Source organism: Vitis vinifera, chromosome 11, assembly GCF_030704535.1.
Source record: "Vitis vinifera cultivar Pinot Noir 40024 chromosome 11, ASM3070453v1".
In the NCBI taxonomy this organism is placed as follows: Eukaryota; Viridiplantae; Streptophyta; class Magnoliopsida; order Vitales; family Vitaceae; genus Vitis; species Vitis vinifera.
The window spans coordinates 7,153,330-7,172,832 of record NC_081815.1 but is presented as its reverse complement, the minus strand read 5'-3'; the positions used below and the strand labels follow the sequence as shown (position 1 = coordinate 7,172,832).

The 19,503-nt window shown below is 38.9% G+C and overlaps 3 protein-coding genes across 5 annotated transcripts; 2 read left to right on the top strand and 1 right to left on the bottom strand.

Moving 5' to 3' along the window:
* Positions 1-93: 93 nt before the first annotated feature.
* On the top strand, positions 94-5,875 carry LOC109122173 (class V chitinase). Of its 3 annotated transcripts, XM_019218563.2 has the most exons (7): positions 104-1,429; positions 2,395-2,532; positions 2,620-2,795; positions 3,308-3,518; positions 4,790-5,027; positions 5,125-5,275; positions 5,371-5,875. In XM_019218563.2, exons 1-7 carry the CDS (start codon positions 358-360, stop codon positions 5,458-5,460), a joined length of 2,076 nt encoding a protein of 691 aa, XP_019074108.2. In that variant the 5' UTR covers positions 104-357; the 3' UTR covers positions 5,461-5,875. The 3 variants fall into 3 exon arrangements, with proteins under 3 accessions (XP_019074107.2, XP_019074106.2, XP_019074108.2); XM_019218562.2 differs by having other exon boundaries at positions 94-1,429; positions 2,395-2,795; positions 4,796-5,027; XM_019218561.2 differs by having other exon boundaries at positions 100-1,429; positions 2,395-2,795.
* Positions 5,876-7,659: 1,784 nt separating this feature from the next.
* LOC100248333 (class V chitinase CHIT5b) lies at positions 7,660-9,402 on the top strand. Its single transcript, XM_010658274.3, has 2 exons — positions 7,660-9,011; positions 9,221-9,402. Exons 1-2 carry the CDS (start codon positions 7,913-7,915, stop codon positions 9,241-9,243), a joined length of 1,122 nt encoding a protein of 373 aa, XP_010656576.1. The 5' UTR covers positions 7,660-7,912; the 3' UTR covers positions 9,244-9,402.
* An 80-nt stretch (positions 9,403-9,482) lies between these two features.
* LOC100244749 (class V chitinase CHIT5) lies at positions 9,483-13,339 on the bottom strand. The gene is made up of 2 exons (XM_010658272.2): positions 10,060-13,339; positions 9,483-9,739 (listed from the first exon to the last, which is right to left on the bottom strand). Exons 1-2 carry the CDS (start codon positions 12,107-12,109, stop codon positions 9,711-9,713), a joined length of 2,079 nt encoding a protein of 692 aa, XP_010656574.1. The 5' UTR covers positions 12,110-13,339; the 3' UTR covers positions 9,483-9,710.
* Positions 13,340-19,503: the final 6,164 nt, after the last annotated feature.

The following is a 19,503-nucleotide window of genomic DNA, read 5'->3' as shown; positions in this document are numbered from 1 at the left end:
ATCAATGTAATAAGTACATGCCTCCAATTGCCAATTAAACTGACTATGGGGAAAAATGATCAAATTATGGTCGACCGAAGAATTTGAAATCCTCGAAGTGGTGGATCCAGTTTACTGTTCTAAATATGAGAAGTTAAAAAATCAGCTTGGACTAATGGGATTGAAACCATCCAATTTCAACATTCCTGCTTGATTCTTAGAATCGTTTTACACCACCACAAAGTTCACCACATTGAATAAGTACCAGGGAAGAACCTGACAAAGATCAAAACTTGAAATTGTGATCACATTAATTGGACTTTTGCCCAGGTTATTTAAAGATCTGCTAACAAGCATGAGGGTAGCTAGCTTTCCTCAATGGCTTCCAAAAATATTGCCCTCCTCTTGTTTATTGCTTTCCATTTCCGCCTTTCGAACTCACAGACCTGGGTCAAAGCAGGTTATTGGTACTCCGGTAATGAATCTCCAGTTCCTGATATAAACTCTGCTTTGTTTACTCACCTTCTCTGTGCTTTTGCTTGGCTCGACTCTTCTACCTACCAGATCTATATCTCCCCCTCTGATGAACAATACTTCGCGACCTTCACCAACATAGTCAAAAAGAGGAATCCATCGATCACAACACTTCTATCCATCTGGGCAGGAAAAAATGACTCCACAAACTTTTCTTCAATGATCAGCCAGCCTTCACACAGGAAGTCCTTCATTGAATCTTCAATAAAAACAGCTAGGCTCTATGGGTTCCAGGGTCTAGACCTTAGTGGTTATTGGCCAAGAACAGTATCCAACACGATCAACATGGGAATCCTCTTTGATGAATGGCGAGCAGCAGTAAATTCTGAGTCAAGAGACCCTAGTCAGTCACCACTGATTCTGACACTGAAAGTTCATTGCTTGCCAACTCTTGAGTCAGTGAGTTATGAGGTTGATTCGATACGAAGGAACTTGGATTGGGTTCATGTTGCGGCTTATGACTTTTATCTGCCTTCAAGTGTGAACTTCACACATGCCCATGCTGCTCTATACGACCCAGTGAGTCGGGTTAATACTGATTTCTGTATAGGGGAATGGATCGGCAGAGGGTTACCGGCTGGGAAGCTGGTTTTGGGTTTGGCGTACCATGGGTATGCATGGACACTCTTGAACCCCAAGGAAAATGGTATTGGAGCACCTGCATCAGGTTTGGCCATGACACCAGACGGATCTGTGAGCTATAAATACATCAAATTGTTCATTCGAAGTTATGAATGTGCTTCTGTGTATAATGCTACATATGTAGTGAATTACTGCAGCTTTGGAGCAACATGGATTGGTTATGATGATGTTGAGGCTATAAGAACTAAGGTTTCTTATGCAAAGGAGAAGGGGCTGCTTGGTTACTTTGTGTGGGAAGTCTCTCATGATGAGAATTGGGTGCTGTCTCTGGCAGGTGGGTAATAGTTTGCCATTTGTATTCCAAATAGTCATCCCTTTGTCTTCTTTGTGCTAGAAGTAGGTGGAGAAGGTCTTAAAGACTTGAACCCAGCTCTGTGCCATCATGCTACCTGTGTAACCCAGGTCCTATTGATTTATGCTCTGGTCTTATTCTTTATACTCGGGTCTTATTCATCTATACCGAGGTCCATTACTTTTTATCTTGATCTTATCTCATTGTACTTCAATTTTATTCCTTTATAGCTTGGTATCATATAATTGTACCTTTATTCAACTATCTATATTTCACCATATATTTCTAGCCGCCCATGTGCAAAGAATAGCTTAGTGTTTTCCTATACTCCATGATGAGAGTTTAGTGGCAACATTTAGGCATTCACTAGCCTCCCCTGTCAGTTCTTCAGGGTCGACATTTAGAAAAATAGAGAGTTAGGATACAATGCGGGTCCACACCAGGTTAACTCCATGCAGTCTTCATTTGCTCTAAACTGTTCTCCGAGAAATGAATTTTCATGGAATTTGGGTTTGCTGATTTTTCAGCAATTTCCTTTCATTGGCCATCAAGAAATTAAGAAGAGATTGAGACTGCAGGCTGCTGCATTAATTTGAATTACAGACTGAAGATTGGTGAACCTAACTGGTTGACACACAACATCACTCTCTTTCATCCATCTTTCATTGAGAAAATTGAAGGAAAGCTACCTTCCAATTACTATTTTTTAGTGCTTACTGTATCAACCCTGTCACTCTTTTTCCGAAGACATTTCTAATGACTCCACACGGTTGAAGGTTATCTCATATTGTTCTATTCAATCCCTGAAAACCCTTTGGTTGCTCAAGTGTATAGCATATTAATTAGCATTTCTACAACAGAGAATTATAAGGACATCTAATGAAGTGTTGAGAGGTTCAACAAACTGAAAGCAAAAAAAGTTTTGATGTAGCCTCCTACTTTTGCAGCTCAAGATGAAGATCAAGATGAAGGAAACAAGCAGCGATTGTTGGTAATTATTTTGCTTCCAATTGCTATAGTTGTTCTCCTAGTAAGTTCCATAATGTGTCATCGATGGAAAAGGAGACTAATATTCAATATAAAAGGTAAGTTTTCCAACTATTTCTTCCCAAGATTAACAAATCTTTTTACGAGTATCATTTTTTCTATTTTCTTTTGCTCTTTTTGCTTAGTCATGATGCAGACCAGACCAAAGTCACTGCCTACTAAACTGGGAAGCAATACATTATCTGCCAACAGTGATGATCCTAATCTGCAAGTGTTCAGCTTCACTACCATTAAAGTGGCTACAAATAACTTTTCAAGTGAAAATAAGCTTGGGGAGGGTGGATTTGGACCTGTTTACAAGGTAATGTCTGGTAATATACCCTATTTGTTTTTGTCATTTTTTTTTTGTTTCAATTGTAACAACCCTCTCTCGGCTTTAGGTTAAAAACGTGGTTAAGAGAAACTTATATATATGAAATCATGGAACAATAGGATAGCAGGGGGCATGGAAGGTCTAAAATCTTTAGTTGCCTACAGATTCACCCTGCCCATGTATAATCAACCTCATTAAAAATTCTTTGGGTTCTTTTACTATATAGACATTTTTTAGCTTTCCAGAAAATTATGAATAATCTAATTTTAGTTGCCTAACCTTTTTGTAGTAGCTCCTTTACTAAGACATTTTTGAAGGTTAGTAGCAGCTGGTTTACCTGATGTCCAGAACCAAATTCAGAGCCAGTTGAGATCTAATCATGGCCGAGTTCTGTTGAGTAGTAACACATTTGTTACTTGTATAGGAATTGAAACCTAAAATGAGTTGAAGTGTAGCTTAATTTTTAGCAGAAAATAGTGACCATGGATGTGGTTTTGTAGGGTAAATTACCGAAAGGGCAGGAAATAGCAGTGAAGAGACTTTCAAAAACTTCTCATCAAGGGCTTGAGGAGTTCAAGAATGAGGTTACACTCACTGCAACACTACAGCATGTGAATCTTGTTAAACTTTTGGGTTTTTGCACCCAAAGGGAAGAGAAGATGCTCATCTACGAATGCATGCCAAACAAAAGCTTGGATTTCTATCTCTTTGGTACGTGTATTCTTTTAATCTTCCAGTTGTAGTTAGTGAGAACATGTTGAGGGGCCTAAAGTTTTGTAGTTTCTCGGTATCTTAAAGGGCGATGGCATAAGAAGGAACTTCCTAGTAGTTGTGGTCACCATGCCCTTAGAATCAGGGACCTGAAAAAGAATGGCAAATCAACTTCCCTTCCATAATCCTCAGCGGTAGAAACCCAAGTCCTCTTTGTGGGCTTTTTCATTTGGAATGCTTGAAGTCCAGTAATCTGTTTGGGAAGTAATACCCTGTTTGTCTGGTGTCTAAATTTGAAAACCTTTATGAAAAACAGTTTTTATAATAAATTGAACAACTTTTCTTTGATATTTTTATGGAATAAATTTTTGTTTGGAAACTTAAAATATTTTTAATTTATTTTTTAGACTTTTAAATATATTTTAAAAATAATTTTTAGATGTAATGTTTTATGTTTATTTATTCTTTATGTTATTATAATTATTTTTTAAAACAATTTTCAAAAAATAAATGAAAATGCAAATAGAAAAGTACTATTTTAAAAAATAATTACCAAACATGGCCTAATTTTTTTATTCATAAAACAAGTTTGAGAAACTTCTCATAGAAAACAATATTTTTGATAAGTTTATCTAAAAGTGTGATGTTTTCAAAAACAAATTTCAAGTGTTTTAAGGTTGGTTTTTTTTTTTTTAATAATGTTTTTGAGTAATAATTAAAAATATGAAAATTAATCCTTCAAGAGAAAAAGTCCAGAAATTAACTGCTTTTATATTTGAGTTTTTAAACAAAATTTTATTCCTCAAATTAATTAACAGGTGTTTTTAACAATTACTCCCAAAAATCACTTTTGAGTCTGCTTTTGAAAACATTTCCCCAAAGACCAACTCATCCTATGCATCCTGGCAGCTTTGCTTACTGCAGAGCTGGTTACTGCAGGGGTTGCCTTCCCCCAAACAGCATGAGACTTTCCTACCATTTTGATGATCACTCTCTGCTCCATGCACAAATTCGTCCCATTGGCAAACCAAAGCATCCAAGGAATAAGGTGAATTCAGGAACACCCATCTGTTTCTCATTTTAGAAATTGGATGGAAGTTCTCAGCCTATAAAGACAAGTTCTGATATGAGGGGCTAAACTCCATGCAGAATGGTGTCCAAAGGGTTCCCCTATGCAGCCACACCCTTAAGCCTGAAAGAAGCCAATGTTGATTCATTTTATTGTTTAGATAAGAAATATAACTACTTGCTCATAAATCCATCTGATGTAGACCCAGAGGGACAGGTACTCTTAGATTGGGGAAAACGCATACACATCATTGAAGGGATCACTCAAGGGCTTCTATATCTACAGGAGTACTCAAGACTAAGGATAATTCACAGGGATTTGAAGGCTAGCAACATTTTATTAGACGGTGAAATGAAGCCAAAGATTGCAGATTTTGGGATAGCTAGAATTTTCCAAAAAGATGAGAATGAAGCAAACACCGGCCGAATTGTTGGGACATAGTAAGTAAAACTTCCTTTCAAAATCGATTTTACCCATAATTTTTCCCCTCAAATTCTGGGAAAAATTCACGCAATCCCATTTGTTCATTCAATACAGTGGCTATGTCTCCCCTGAATACGTGCAAAAGGGTACCTATTCTGTGAAGTCTGATGTTTATAGCTTTGGAGTTCTCTTATTACAAATTATCAGTGGCAAGAAGAATACATGTTTCTATGGTTTGGATCAAAATTTACACCTTCTTGAATATGCAAGTTACTTTGAGACTTCCCTCACTTCATTTTGATTTCAAATTCTGTATATGCTCTACAACATGGCTTGCTAATTAGCATTAAATTATTTCAGGCATATGAGCTATGGAAGGATGGAAGGATGGTAAGAGCATGGAGTTCATGGATCCATCACTGGATGATGCATGTTCTTCGTGTAAACTGACACGATGCATGCAAGTAGCACTGCTATGCGTCCAGGAAAATCCAGCCGATAGACCGTCCATGTTAGAAGTCGATTCGATGATCAAAAATGAAACTGCAGCCATTGCTATTCCTAGAAGGCCTGCTTTTGCAGCAAAAAGAGATGAAGTTGAGGCAGACGGTAAATCTGCATCAGGCCATGAAATTGGTTCGGTCAATGTTACAACAATCTCCCAAGTCTTGCCTCGCTGAGAACTTCAGTACTGAGGCAGAAAGGTTCTGAGTTTGAGTGGCTCAGTGAACCCCAATAGAGGCATTTATGTTAATCATGTACAGATTACAACAATTATGAACACTAAATTTTAACACATGGGAAAACTCACAAATGAATGAAGAGAGCTTCGTCCACATACGCATTTCAAGTAATTGGAGTAAAACCCGACTTATCGCCCCTTTTGCTTTTCCCGTGATATGAACATAGTTAAGTAATCGGTGTTTTATAAGATCATAATGAAAATACAATTTTTGTTTTTCTCCTAGACAAATACGATATTGAGATGTTTTCCGGGAATGCAATTGGTTTTTAAGATCACATTCGGCTCTAGGCCTTTTATTAGCTAATCCCATTTGAAAAAGAGTGGCATATTTAATCTCACGGTCAATGCCTAAAGCACAAAGTCAATGCTTGTCTTAGCCTCATGGGGAAGTCAAAATCGAAAATTCCACAAAATTGTTCCAGCTCATTTTTCAACGACAATAAAAGTCAATTCGGTGGCAAAGTTTTAAAAACAAACTTACTCATTCCGTTGATTCCGTTTTCAAACATATAACAGTCAAATCAAATCTATATTTTAAGACTTCCATTTTTTATAATTTAAAATCGTTGGATATTTGATGAGTTTATTCATTGTCATTAGCCAATAATCAAATTAATTTTTAAACTCATTTTCAACTTCAAACTCAAAATAATTTTAACCGCTTTTAAAAATAAATTATGGGGAATGCTTAAAAGAAAATAAAAACCAACGTATATAATATATTTGTGAGATCTCATTTATTATTGAATATATGAATTGATACTGTTAAAATAAAATACCTCTAAAAATGGTAAGGTGACGTTTGTTTTTTTACTTAATTTTAACCAAATAAGCATAATATTTAATAATGTTAAATATTAGGTTATTTGTTTGTATAGTATTTTATTTCTATTAAGTATTAAAAAGTAAAAAAAAATCAATGTTATTTTTTTATTTTAAAAAAATTTACTTTTTCTATTCGGTAAACAAAATAAAAAATAAAAAAAAACAATATTAGATACCCTAAAAAAGAGTCGGTCCGCTATCTGTTGATAAGGGATATCAATGATTCACTACCTTCAGGTCAATCCTAACACAGGACCTGGTCGGTGTCGCCCAAACAAACTGCATCACCATTTTGACATTTATAGCAAAAAAACCTGCATCGATGAGTAGACCAATCCAAAATGGAAATTCTAGAAGTTGGCTCCAATAACAAATTGAAAAACAAAATGTAGACTGCCATGTTTCATGATGTATCAGAAGACATTCATTGTGCAGAGTCGTATGGATTGAAAACTCCTCTCTCTTTTTCAGCGGTTGACAAAGTTCATAACATTTAACCATCATTGAATTTGGAAAAGTACCACCCTCTGTGTCTAGGGTCAGACCACCCATAAAGATAGAATTTTTCTGATGCCACATCCCCAACCATTCTGACCATATCAGCCAATGAGGATTGTGGGTCAACGTTGTGCTGCTGGACAAGTATTTCCCTTGAAATCCATGTGATGAACGGGTACTACCATGTAATGTAGAAGGTATATGATCATCGTTGCCCTTTTGCTAGTGTCGTTTCTCCTTGTCCTTTCACCATCTGAACGCTCTCCACTAACTTACACAAAGGCAGGACACTCAACATAGGCCATACAATGAGGCAGACACACCTTGAACTTATGCAATTGTCACTGTCCTCGCATTGAACCATCTACATTTTTAATCCACACAATCATGAAGAAGAGACAGTACTCACATGCACCACTTATTTTTATAATCCAACAATGGTTCACGCACTCCTAAATTTTCACTTTAAATTAGGTTCATAACCCTAAAACTCGACCACCAAATCATGAATCCTGATTTGAGTCCATTTTTTGCATATTAAAACATTATGGGAACAGGTCTTCCGGGCGGCCATCTAGAAATCCAGAGAAGAAGAAACACTACTTGCTCAATAGCTCGGTACTGGTCAAGACAATTTTTTAGTCGCACCCTATCACCTTACTTTCCTCCCCGCACCCCACTCCCTTTAATAATGTCCTCATCTCCCATGGATATATATCAACATCCACAACTATACACTAAAGGGATATGTCAAAGCCGTCTGTTGAATACAAGGCTGATATTTTATATATATAGATAGATAGATACACACATACATAGCATAGTCCCAAAACAATGACAGGCCTCAACTCTATGCGCTTCCTCTCCGTTTTTGTCCTTTACGCCATCGCCATGACTTGTGTCACTGCTTCGCCGCCGGTAAAGGGTGCCTACTGGCCTTCATGGGATGAGAGTTTTCCGCCATCCGCCATCGACACGTCGCTGTTCACCCACGTCTACTATGCATTTGCCTCGCCAAACAATGTGACATTCAAGTTCGATATCTCGAATTCTACCGGGATCTCCCTCTTGGACTTCACCTCGACGCTGCACAGGAAAAAGCCGTCGCTGAAGGCTCTCCTCTCCATCGGTGGTGGAGGCGGTGATCAACAACTCTTTGCCCGCATGGCCTCAAAGGCTTCCACAAGGGCGAGCTTCATCAAGTCAACCGTAGAAGTTGCACGCAAATATGGGTTTGATGGGCTGGACCTTGATTGGGAGTTCCCTGAAAGTCCAAAAGAGATGGAGGACTGGGGCCTCTTGCTGCAAGAGTGGAGGGCTGAGGTCAAGAAGGAGGCCAAGCTAAAGGGCCGGGCCCCTCTCTTAATTACAGCTGCCACGTATTTCTCAGTGGACTTCTTTGCATATGGGGACTATCGCAAGTATCAGGTGGGCTCGGCTGGAAAAAACTTGGACCTGATCAACTTGATGTGCTACGATTATCGTGGGTCGTGGGACACTTCTGCAACGGGGGCCCAAGCAGCATTGTTCGACCCAAATAGTAATATAAGCACGAGTTATGGGGTGAAGTCATGGATCAAAGCCGGGGTGCCTAGGAGCAAGTTGGTTATGGGGCTGCCACTGTATGGCCGGACATGGAAGCTCAAGGATCCTACACAACATGGGATCGGAGCACCGGCCGTCGATGTGGGTCCGGGTGATGAAGGGGTACTGTCGTTTTCACAGGTGGAGGCTTTTAATAAAGAGAACAAAGCCACTGTGGTGTATGATGCGCGTACGGTATCAACTTATTCTTATGCAGGGACTTCTTGGATTGGATATGATGATACCAGATCAACTACGGTGAAAATAGGGTTTGCTCGGGCGCTTGGACTTCGTGGCTACTTCTTTTGGGCTGTCAATGATGACAGCAAATGGAAGATCTCAAGACAAGGTAGTTTTCAATGGCTATTGCTATCTTTTCTTGAATGATTTCTTTTATAAAGTATAACACATGCATGACCCTAGTTTCACTCATTTTACTGAAAACCCATAATTATTTGCATACTATTAAGTCATTAACTGCCCCTGCAATTCATATATGGTCATCTCTTAAACTGGTCCAATGCTGAAGCATTTCTTCCTGGACTTGATTGTGTGCAGCTTCCAAGGCGTGGAGTCTTTAAGGATGGAGTGACAAAAGGGGAGGATTCATCTGCATTTGCCTGCTTATACCACTTTGGGAGATTCCATCTCTCTTTGAGCATCAATTTTGTCATGGGCAGAACAATGTACTAAACCCATCCAAAACCCCTCTATTAAATCATTGAATTGGGGAAAATAAAGAGGATGTTTATGTATGTGTATGTGTGCATTGAGGTGGGGGGGGTGGTGGTGTTGTGGGGTAGGGGTGGGGAGAGAGAGAGAGAGAGAATAGGTTATGATTTTCATGGTAATGATCTGTTTTACACCCTCTATCATGTTAATTGTTACATTTCAAGCACAACTTCATTAAAGAACAGAGAAGAAAACCACTAAGAATTAATCACTGTGAGGCATCTCAACTGGTTTCATGAGGCATAAACAAATCAAGTTACAGACAACATTACATTACATTATTCACAAACACACCAATCTCGTCAATTTTAGCAAATCAATCGGTGCCATCCCATGCCTTTGAAGCTGCCATATATCAAATATACCTTCGGGTTAGTCTCATTGTTCCAATTTATAAATGAATTACCACTTAATGATCAAACTACAACTAATATCAGAGGAATTATAGCACAAGCCTCACATTTTTTTCTATTCTCCCATTGATTAGAAAACAAAGGCCATCAACTGATGACCTTTGATTTTCTGTGTTGCAGAAAGCATAATCAGAAGAAAAAAGATCGATTTTGGGGGGAATACTAGGTCAAACTCAAATGAGGCTTATCCTATAACAAGTTAACTAAATTTTTTAAGTTTATTGAATAATATTAGAACTGACAAAAACCTACCTGCTTTTGAGAGGGTCCAGTTCTTGTCGTCTCCAAGGGCCCAGAGGAAATACCCACCAAGACCTTGCTCCCAGGCAAACTTAACCTTATTCTCAGTTGAAATTGGCCCGTCATACCCAATCCAATTGGTTCCAGCATACGAGTACGTCGACACCGTCTCCTCATCATATACCACAGTTGCACCTTTTTCTGAATTGAAGTCCACAATGTTCGTGTAAGCCATGATACCATCGCCAGGTCCAGTCCCAACTGCAGGATCTCCAATACCATGCTTATTTTGGTCCTTTAGCTCCCAAGTTCTCCCGTATAGTGGGAGGCCCATGACTAGTTTCTCTGGGGGCACCCCAGCTTCAATCCAGGATGAAATGCCATAGCTGGTACTAATATTGCTGGCTTTGTCATAAAGAAGTGCATGTGCACCGGTAACTGAAGTGTCCCAGCTGCCATGATAATCAAAACACATAGGGCTTACAAAATCAACATATTTTTTTATGGCATCAGCTGGGTAGGATCGAGGCACATCAGATAAGAAAAAGTCAGAAGCAAAGTAGACTGCAGAAGATAACAGGAGTTTGTATTGGCCAGAGTAATGAGCCTCCTTCTTAACAGCAGCATGCCACTCTGAATAAAGGATAGCCAGGTTTGACATGTCTTGAGGATTAGTAGGAAACTCCCAATCAAGATCAAGGCCATCAAAACCATATTTCCGAGCTACATCAATGGTGGAATTGATGAAGGCAGCGCGATTATCAGGGTCACCTGCCATCTTGGAGAAGGTGTAAGGGCTTGATGCTCCTCCTCCTATAGAGAGGAAGGCCTTCGCTAGTGGATTTTTGGCATGAAGGGTGGCGGTGAAATTACCCATCCATTGTTCATCAGGTTGAGTGATGGATAGTTGGTAAGCAGAGGCATCAAGCTGGACAAATGCATAAAAGAGGTGAGTGAAGTATGAGGTGGGAATTCCCACAGGAGGTAAACTTTCGGCCAACCATGAAGGCCAATAAGCACCTTTGATTCCACTAGAGGAAGGTGTGGGAACTGGCATGGGTGCATAAGGAGATGGTGAGGGAGGAAATGGAGGTGGAGATGTGGAAGGTGTTGGCACGGATGGTGTAGGAACTGGAGCTGGCATTGGTGCATAAGGAGACGGTGAGGAAGGAACTAGAGGTGGAGATGCGATAGGTACTGGCACTGGTGGTATAGGAAACAGAGCTGACATTGGTACATATGCTGGAACTGGAGGCTCAGATGGGGATAGTCCTGGGGATGGCAATGGCACATATGCTGAACCTGGAGGCTCAAATGGGGATATTCCTGGGGTTGATGGTATATGACCTGAGGTTGGGGGAGATGGCAATGGTACATATGCTGAAACTGGAGGCTCAAATGGGGATATTCCTGGGGTTGATGGTATATGACCTGGGGTTGGGGGAGATGGCAATGGTACATATGCTGAAACTGGAGGCTCAAATGGGGATATTCCTGGGGTGGATGGTATATGACCTGGGGTTGGAGGAGATGGCAATGGTACATATGCTGAAACTGGAGGCTCAAATGGCGATATTCCTGGGGTTAATGGTATATGACCTTGGGTCGGGGGAGATGGCAATGGTACATATGCTGAAAATGGAGGCTCAAATGGAGATACTCCTGGAGTTGATGGTATATGACCTGGGGTTGGGGGAGATGAAACTGGGCCTGGCGTTGATGGTGTAGACCATGGCATGGGGGAAGCTGTAGGAGATGTTACCAGCTCTGACATTGACGGTATAGGGGGACTGAAGGAAGCCATAGGAGATGGAACCGGCTCTGGCATGATCGGACTCATGGGAGGCGCAGGAGATTGACTCGGCTCTGGCGTTGATGGGAAAGTCCATGAAATGGGGGAAAGCAGAGGAGAAGGGATCTTTCCCTCCAGTGGCTCAGGTGGATAAGAGAAGCCATCAGCGGGCAATGCAGAAGCAATCCCAATTATTGCACTGCCAATGACAACAAAGGCTGGTAGAATCAACACAAGTTTCCAGCCAACCATCATGAGAATTCTGACCATCAACACCTTGAGGTATTCTGGTTTTCTTAGGTGTTCATAGATTGCATATTTATACAAACAAGGATGTTGAAGGCATAAAAAAACTCCGGTTATATCGAAAACATTCTATGCAGTCCAGGCATATTCTTGGAGGATTGTGCTTAGATTTTGGTACAGAATAATTAAACTATTGTTGGTTTATGAATATGAAACAGTAATGAAACTACATACGTCTCTACATGCTTAGTGTTTTTTACTCCCTTCCCTCGGCCAGCTTTCTTCTCCACAAGAGGGTTTTGTCAGTTTGGGTAAGACATGCTTAACAAATTGATCTTAATCCCCTTCAATTAAAAAACAATAATAATAATCACAAAAGTTTCTTCCATGGATCTTATTTGCCATACTGCATCGAAGAAAATGAACAGATTCGCCAGCAAATTGCTTTGTCATGTTGCTAATTTCCAGATAACACCACTCAAAAGGGGAGAAAAAAAAAAAAAAAAGATCCTCAAAATATAATTGAAAAAAAAAATGAACAACTTCTTTCAATCCAGTTATGAAGCCTTCTCGGAGTCTGACTTGTTACACATTTTTTTTTAAGTTTGAACTGAAATCCCTAAAAGGGGCAAAAAAAATCTGAAAACCCTAATTGATTCAGAGTCACAATTTATAGGGTAGATTCATAGTTTAAGCCAACACTTTAAGAATATGAAATCTTCGGTGTTTCATTCAAAATTCAGTTTTATTTTCCCCCGAGAAAACAAAATGAAAAGGTTAGAGCGCGAAATCACTAAACCCAAATTCTAGGTTTCATGATTTAAGAATCTTAAACTGCAAATCCTGAATTTTGCCTTCTTGTCGCAGTGGAGCTCAGAGAAACGGAAGCATACCTTGATCATTTGGAGAGAAGAAAACGATGGGCTGATGTGCTTCACAGTCTACACTGGAAAAAAGTTGCCGTTTTTTTTCTTCCACATACTTACAAAGATTAATGTGCCCATATCAATAGATTGATCGCGCTAAGTTCTCCCCTCTCACGGAGTTTTGACAGAAAATTATTCCTTTAAATAGAAGATAATTGATAAAAGGATAAGTGGGATGAAGAAGTATCAGAAGGATGTGAAGAACGAATAAATCTATGAACAAGAAGAAGCCTAGAGCTCTGGGTTCAAGCATCACCAAGAAGCATAGGTTTTCTAAAAAAAAAGTGGCTTAATTCACAATTTCAAAATTCTCAAGTTTGGCGAAGTGACAATATTAAATTCATTAATAGTATTAAATTTATTTATGTGTATATAAAAATAAAAATATAAAAAAAATAAAAAAATTGCTTTAATCCAAAGTTTTTTCAAGCCAAAAGTTGTAAGTTTTTTTAATGTGGAAAGCTCTTTTCAAAAAGTCATAATAGAAATAGAGAAATTCTGTTAAATTTAATTTCATATTTGTAGACCCCAAATTGGGATATATCTAAAGCATTTTTTGCAATTAGTTTTTGGCCAGGTGTCGCGCTCTTAGGCAGCCACGTGTCACTCCCGGATTGGCTGTTGAAGATTCAGATGGGCTTTTGAGGAACCAATAGAAGCTTGACAGAAAAAAAAAAAAAAAAAAAAAGGGGGCTGATGAGAAGGAGCCGTTTCTCGGGCAGCCAAAGAAGGCTGGCAGCCAAAGAGGATGATGGGTGAGCTGTTCTTAAGCAACCCAAAGAGCTTGAGGTGACGGTCTAAGGGAACAGAGGAGCTGGGGCTGCAGGGATGACAGAGGAGATATTTCAGTGGCTTGCTGAGGAAGACAGGAAGAGGGGAGGTTTAAAAAGCAAGAAGAGAGGTTGAAGGGAGGTCCAGGGGGGGGTTTTTTTTTAGGCTGCTGTGGAAGGGGTCCAGAAAGGTTCTCTGAGTTAAAGGAAGAAGCTTGGCCGAAAGCACGGTAGCAGACGGATTTTCTGGAGAAAAAGCTTGGAGTCCTGTTGGTTTTTTTTGCTGGAGAAAAACTTCCCCAGGTATGGTTACTGCAAGCTTATTGATGTTTTGGTTGTTACCTCCCTTCCATATCTCTTGTTGATGTTTGAATATTTGTTGGTTTGCTTGGGGTGGATAATGAAGGCCACCTGTTGTTTGTTGAGATATGATCCTAAACTCATGTTTGAGGTTGTTAATCTTAATATGCCATGCTTCTACTGTGAAATATTCCACAATCATGCCAATAGTTGTATTTGTTGTGTTTATTCTCACCTGATCGGAGGGCTCACTGGTGGCTCATGAGTGAAGCCTTAGTTGAGGATATCTTCATCTGCTGTTCCTCATGCTCTGTTTCCATTATTGCTTGCTTGTTGTGGCTGCTCCTTGTTCCTGGACCATGTTAAACGCATGGACTGTGAGAGAGGAAATCTGGCCGTGACCCCTTGCGAAGATACAGATCCTCAAGGTTTTGATGTCATCAGAGAATAAAGTTGCTCTGAAGAGATTTCGGCTATTTCAACCACTCCAAGCCTTATTTATATTATTTTGGAAGGTGACTTGAACAACGATGGAAAGGAGAAGTTAAACAAATTAATACCCATTTGTCCTCATGCATGCGTGCCTACCCATTTAACCCTCTTTTGATACCTATTCCAGCGCATGCATGGCTGTCCCAAAGCTCCTTCCAAAACTCTTGTTAATATCCCAGATTTATCCACCCATGTGCAGGAGGATCATGCTAACCTGGTTATTCTTCATATGCCCATTTCTCATTTTCCATACATGACACTTTCACCTTTCATGCTCATACCCCACCATACCCACAGCCGTATTCACCACCATGCCCGCATTTCCTTCTTCGAAACCCGCTGTTGGCAACCCAACCTTCCAACCTCGTGCATACGTGCCCATACCCACTACCCAAATACCCCACCTATCCATCTCTTACCCGTTTCTCTCTCTATATTATCACCATACCCATACCATGCTCGTCCTCATTAGCTAAGACCACCTTGCATACCCACAAAGTTCATCACCTATTGCTCTTCATACCAAACATCTTCCATTTCATCAATCACCGAAAACCCTTTTTCTCACTGTTTTAATGTTCCTTTCTTACCAATCCTCTTGCCATCTCACCCACGTCTACGTTACCCATGCACGCATAGCTGCCCAGGTTGTTGTGAGTCTCCTCTAAGGTCCTGAATCTACCTAGCCTTCATAGTGGTAGCAGGAGCATAATAAAAAATAAAAAAAAAAGGAAAGAGGAATGTATTGCATGGCAGGCATGAAACTATTTGAATAATTGGTGAATTAAAAGTCAAAGACATGAGTTTTTTATACTATTTTTTATTCTTCATTAGTGGCATGGTTCCAGCAGGCTTCAATGTGGTTTGTTATTATTTTTTTCTCCTTTCTCCCACGTGCCATCTTCTTAATTCCACTTTACATGTTAAAATTTTCATTTTTTAAAGTTCTGTTATCAAATAATTCTTTTAAAATCCCAACGTTTCAAATTCATTCATTTATTTTATCTATTTTATTCATTTATTTTTTTTATTTGTCTATTTATTTATTTATTTATTATTTTATTTAAGAATATATATATACACGTATCCTTTTCAAAATAATATCGTAAAATGTGATTTTTAAATTTATTTCACGAAACTTCCAATCTAATATTCAATTTTCCAAAACTCCAATATTTTAAATTTAATTTTTCAAAATTCAATTCTCGAAATAATTTTTTAGAACTCTACCTTTAAATTTAATTTTCCCAAAATTCAAATTTTCAGTTCCAATATTCCAAAAATTCCATTATTCACGTTCATTCGTTTAAACATTATTTTTGTTAGTATTATTATTATTCCATATTTATTTATTTATTTCTTTTAAAAATTTCAATCATCAAAGTTTAATTATTCAAAAATCTGACTTTCGAATTTAATTTTCAATCTAAAAAAATTCCACTATTCATGTTCGTTCGTTTAAACATTATTCTCATTATTATTATTATTATTATTATTATCCCATTCATTTATTTTACAAATTCCAATAATTAAAGTTCAATTATTCAAAGGTTCGACTTTCAAACTTAATTTTCAAAATCTCACTATTCACTAATTCATCCGTCCAAATATCGTTTTGATTAATTAACAACATTATTCCATATTTACCCATTTATTTCTCTTAAAAATCTCAATTATTAAGGTCTAATTCTTCAAAATTCCAATTTCTAAATTTAGCTATTTGAAACTCCAATTGTCCAATCTCCAAACTTAATTTTCAGTTTCTCATGCTCCAATTCCCGTATATATCCCGCTACTTATTATTATCATTATCATCTTATTCATTATTTCCATAAATTCCGCCTTCGAATGACTTCTAAGATTTCCAATTTTTACACATCAACTTTCATAATTTCTATTTCTCAAATAACTTACGATTCTGATCTCTTTCAAAATTCAACTCCCAAAGTCTCAATTTTTGCAACTTAATCTTTCTTTAAAATCCCGAGCCCTCAAATCGTTTTCAAAATTCCAACCTCTTTCAAATTCAGTTTCTGAAAATTCCCATTCCCACATTCAACCTCTAAAAGTCTAATATCCAAATAAACTCTAAAACTCCAATTTTCTAGTGTTCTTCGATATTCCAATTTTTCAATTAAATTTCAAAAATCCGATTTTCTCTCAAATAGCTTAATTCCATTCTGGTCTTCAAAACAATCTTCTGCTCCTATGTTTTAAAAATGTTTTGAAATAAGCAAAGAATCAAATTTTGTAATTCTGAATAATGGAATTTACGGATTTGGTCCATGCAAAATAAATGGGTATTGGTGGGAGCCCGACATATGCGACTTTATAACTGATTGATTTAGTTGTCATGCATGATTGTTTCTATTCTGCCCTATGACATGTTTGAAATTATTCTTTAATTGTGCACTAACCTCACTTTTTGATAAGCGCATTGTGGCTCGTCACCCAGGTACGTATCTATTCCCATTCCGGTATTTCCATATACATGTTTTGATTCTCCTATGTGCATGATAGTTCCGGGTATTCATTGTTTTCCTCATCAATTGCCATGATTGCTTCATTTTATTAGTAGAGACCCGACTTTAAGGGCTTAGAGGGGTGTTACGGTCTTTACCGTACCTTCTCGATGAGTAACCTGACCTCCGAACCCGATCCGGTTTTTCACAGATCACCTTTTCCAAAATAAGGAGTCACACTTAGGGTTTTTCTTTCTTATTTTGTTTACCCTTTAAAAATAAAACAAAAATGAGTGGCGACTCCAAGTCATTTTCTTAATTAATAAATCATTTTTTTAAAGTAAAAATCGAGCTCGCCATCGAGTGGGAAACGCCATGAGCCGAAATGCGGGGTCCACAAAATGCGACTCCACTGGGGATCTTTTAGAGGGTCAAGCTTGAACTTAAAGTGAAGCAAATGTGGCGTTTGGTGAGTCGATCAGTGGGTACTTACTTCTTGATTGCATAATGAGAGTTCCCGAGTTTTCACTTTGGGACATTGACATGTTGATCATGTTGGTTGATTATTTTGATTGGGGATTCTGATATAGCAAGTTTTTTTTTTTTTATGCTTCATTGATATATTTGTATGAGATATTTGACATGCTGATTATGAGATTGATTATCTTGATTGAGGATTTTGTTTTTTTTGTGTGCTTCATTTCCATGTTTGTTGAGTAACACTGACATGCTGATTATATTGATTGATCATCTTGCCTTGCTTAGCATAGTGATTCTGTTCTTTGCCATGATTATTTTGATCGCCTTGCATGTATAGATTTATTGTTATATCGATTGATTTGAGACGTTAATTCACTTGCTTGTATATTCTCTCGGTCGCTTCTGAGCATGATGTATATTTGTATCACTTTTTCATCCGATTGTCATAGCTTGTATGTGTGCATGAGTGATATATCTTGTACTCTACCTGGCTGCATGTCGCATGACAACTCTTTTTTTGTGTGACTGCATGTCGTTTGTCTCTATGGGCTGCACATCTATCCCCCTGCCTCCAACTCTCTTGGTTTCGGTCATTTCTTTCATCCCGGTTCTCACTATTGCAAGTGTGAGACCTTCTATGTGCTTGTTCTCTAACCGAGCGAGAGATTAGGAGTAGGGTCTAGCGACGGGCTATATCGATGTACGGGAGCATTCTGGAGGAGACCGACATATCGATGTCAATTAGAGTCCGATCATTGAAGACCTATATAGCCCGGAGCTAGGTTTCATGGATATTTGCGCGACCAGTGTGTTTGCTCTTTCTGCTTTAGATTCTTAGGGTTTCGGATGCACCCACACCGCTCACTGTGCACTTTAGTTGACTATTGAGTGTTGAGAGTGTGAGAGCTTTCATTATAGGAGCCCCTTAGGATGCGAGGTAGTGCATGTGTGGAGGTGATGACCACCTTGCATGGAAGCGCCCCGTCTCTTCGGAGGCGTGCAGAGGGTTGCGTACCGCCGGAGGGTATGATCGCTTCTGATAGGGATCTTTAAAGTCCACCCATATCCATTTAGAGCCACCTTCACCTCGTAGGTTGAGCCGTAGATCCTTCGATTAGGACTCCCTTCCTACACGTGGGTGCATCTGAGGGCTTTCAGAGCCTCTGTGGTTACACTTTGGATTTGGCATTCCCTCTTTTTAGTCTCCAGTTGAGAGTGCTTGGAGATCGGTATGAGTTTGAGTACGGTTGGATCACCTTTCGTCTTGTCGCTTTAGTTTGTTCTTTTCACTCGATGAGTTTGTCATGCTTTCCCCCTAGGGCTTTCGTCTTTCTTTCTTGGCTCGACACATCCTTTCACTTTGTTGTCACTCACTCGATACTTTGGGATACGTTCATTGATCACCTTTTTACACTGTCCACCTATCACGGGCTCAGTACCTCATTCTTTGTTTGATCCTTGGTTTGATTTTCAACTCGATGCTCATATTTTCATTACAGAAAGGTGAAAGGCACATTTTCATATTCACACATTTTTCGAGAAATTCGCCTTGATCACCTTATCGTTTTCTCTCTTATGGAGCTCGAGTTGAAGGTTGAATCAAGGATATTTTGGTATAGATTGAGTATCGATCTCGTGTTAGTGTCGTCGTTCACACCCCATTTATTTTCTTCACATCTCGATCATTTTCTGGATCATCGATAGAAATTCTTTAGTCATATTTGTGGTTATTTCACACTGGACACTCATGTGACCCTAGAGATTCTATCGTATATCCAAATTTTGATTGTCATCATACGATTGTGTAGTCATGTATTGGGTTGTATTGTATCATGCATTGGTCATTGTTCGTTCCATCCCGTGTCGTTGCATGAGTCGTGTTTGAGTCGTTTTGCTCGAGTTCTTTTGTAGGGGTCTATTTGTAGTCCCAGTCTTGGTTCAGTGCCCTGGGTTGAGTGGGAGAGAGGTTTTTGCATCTCTGAGCTGCT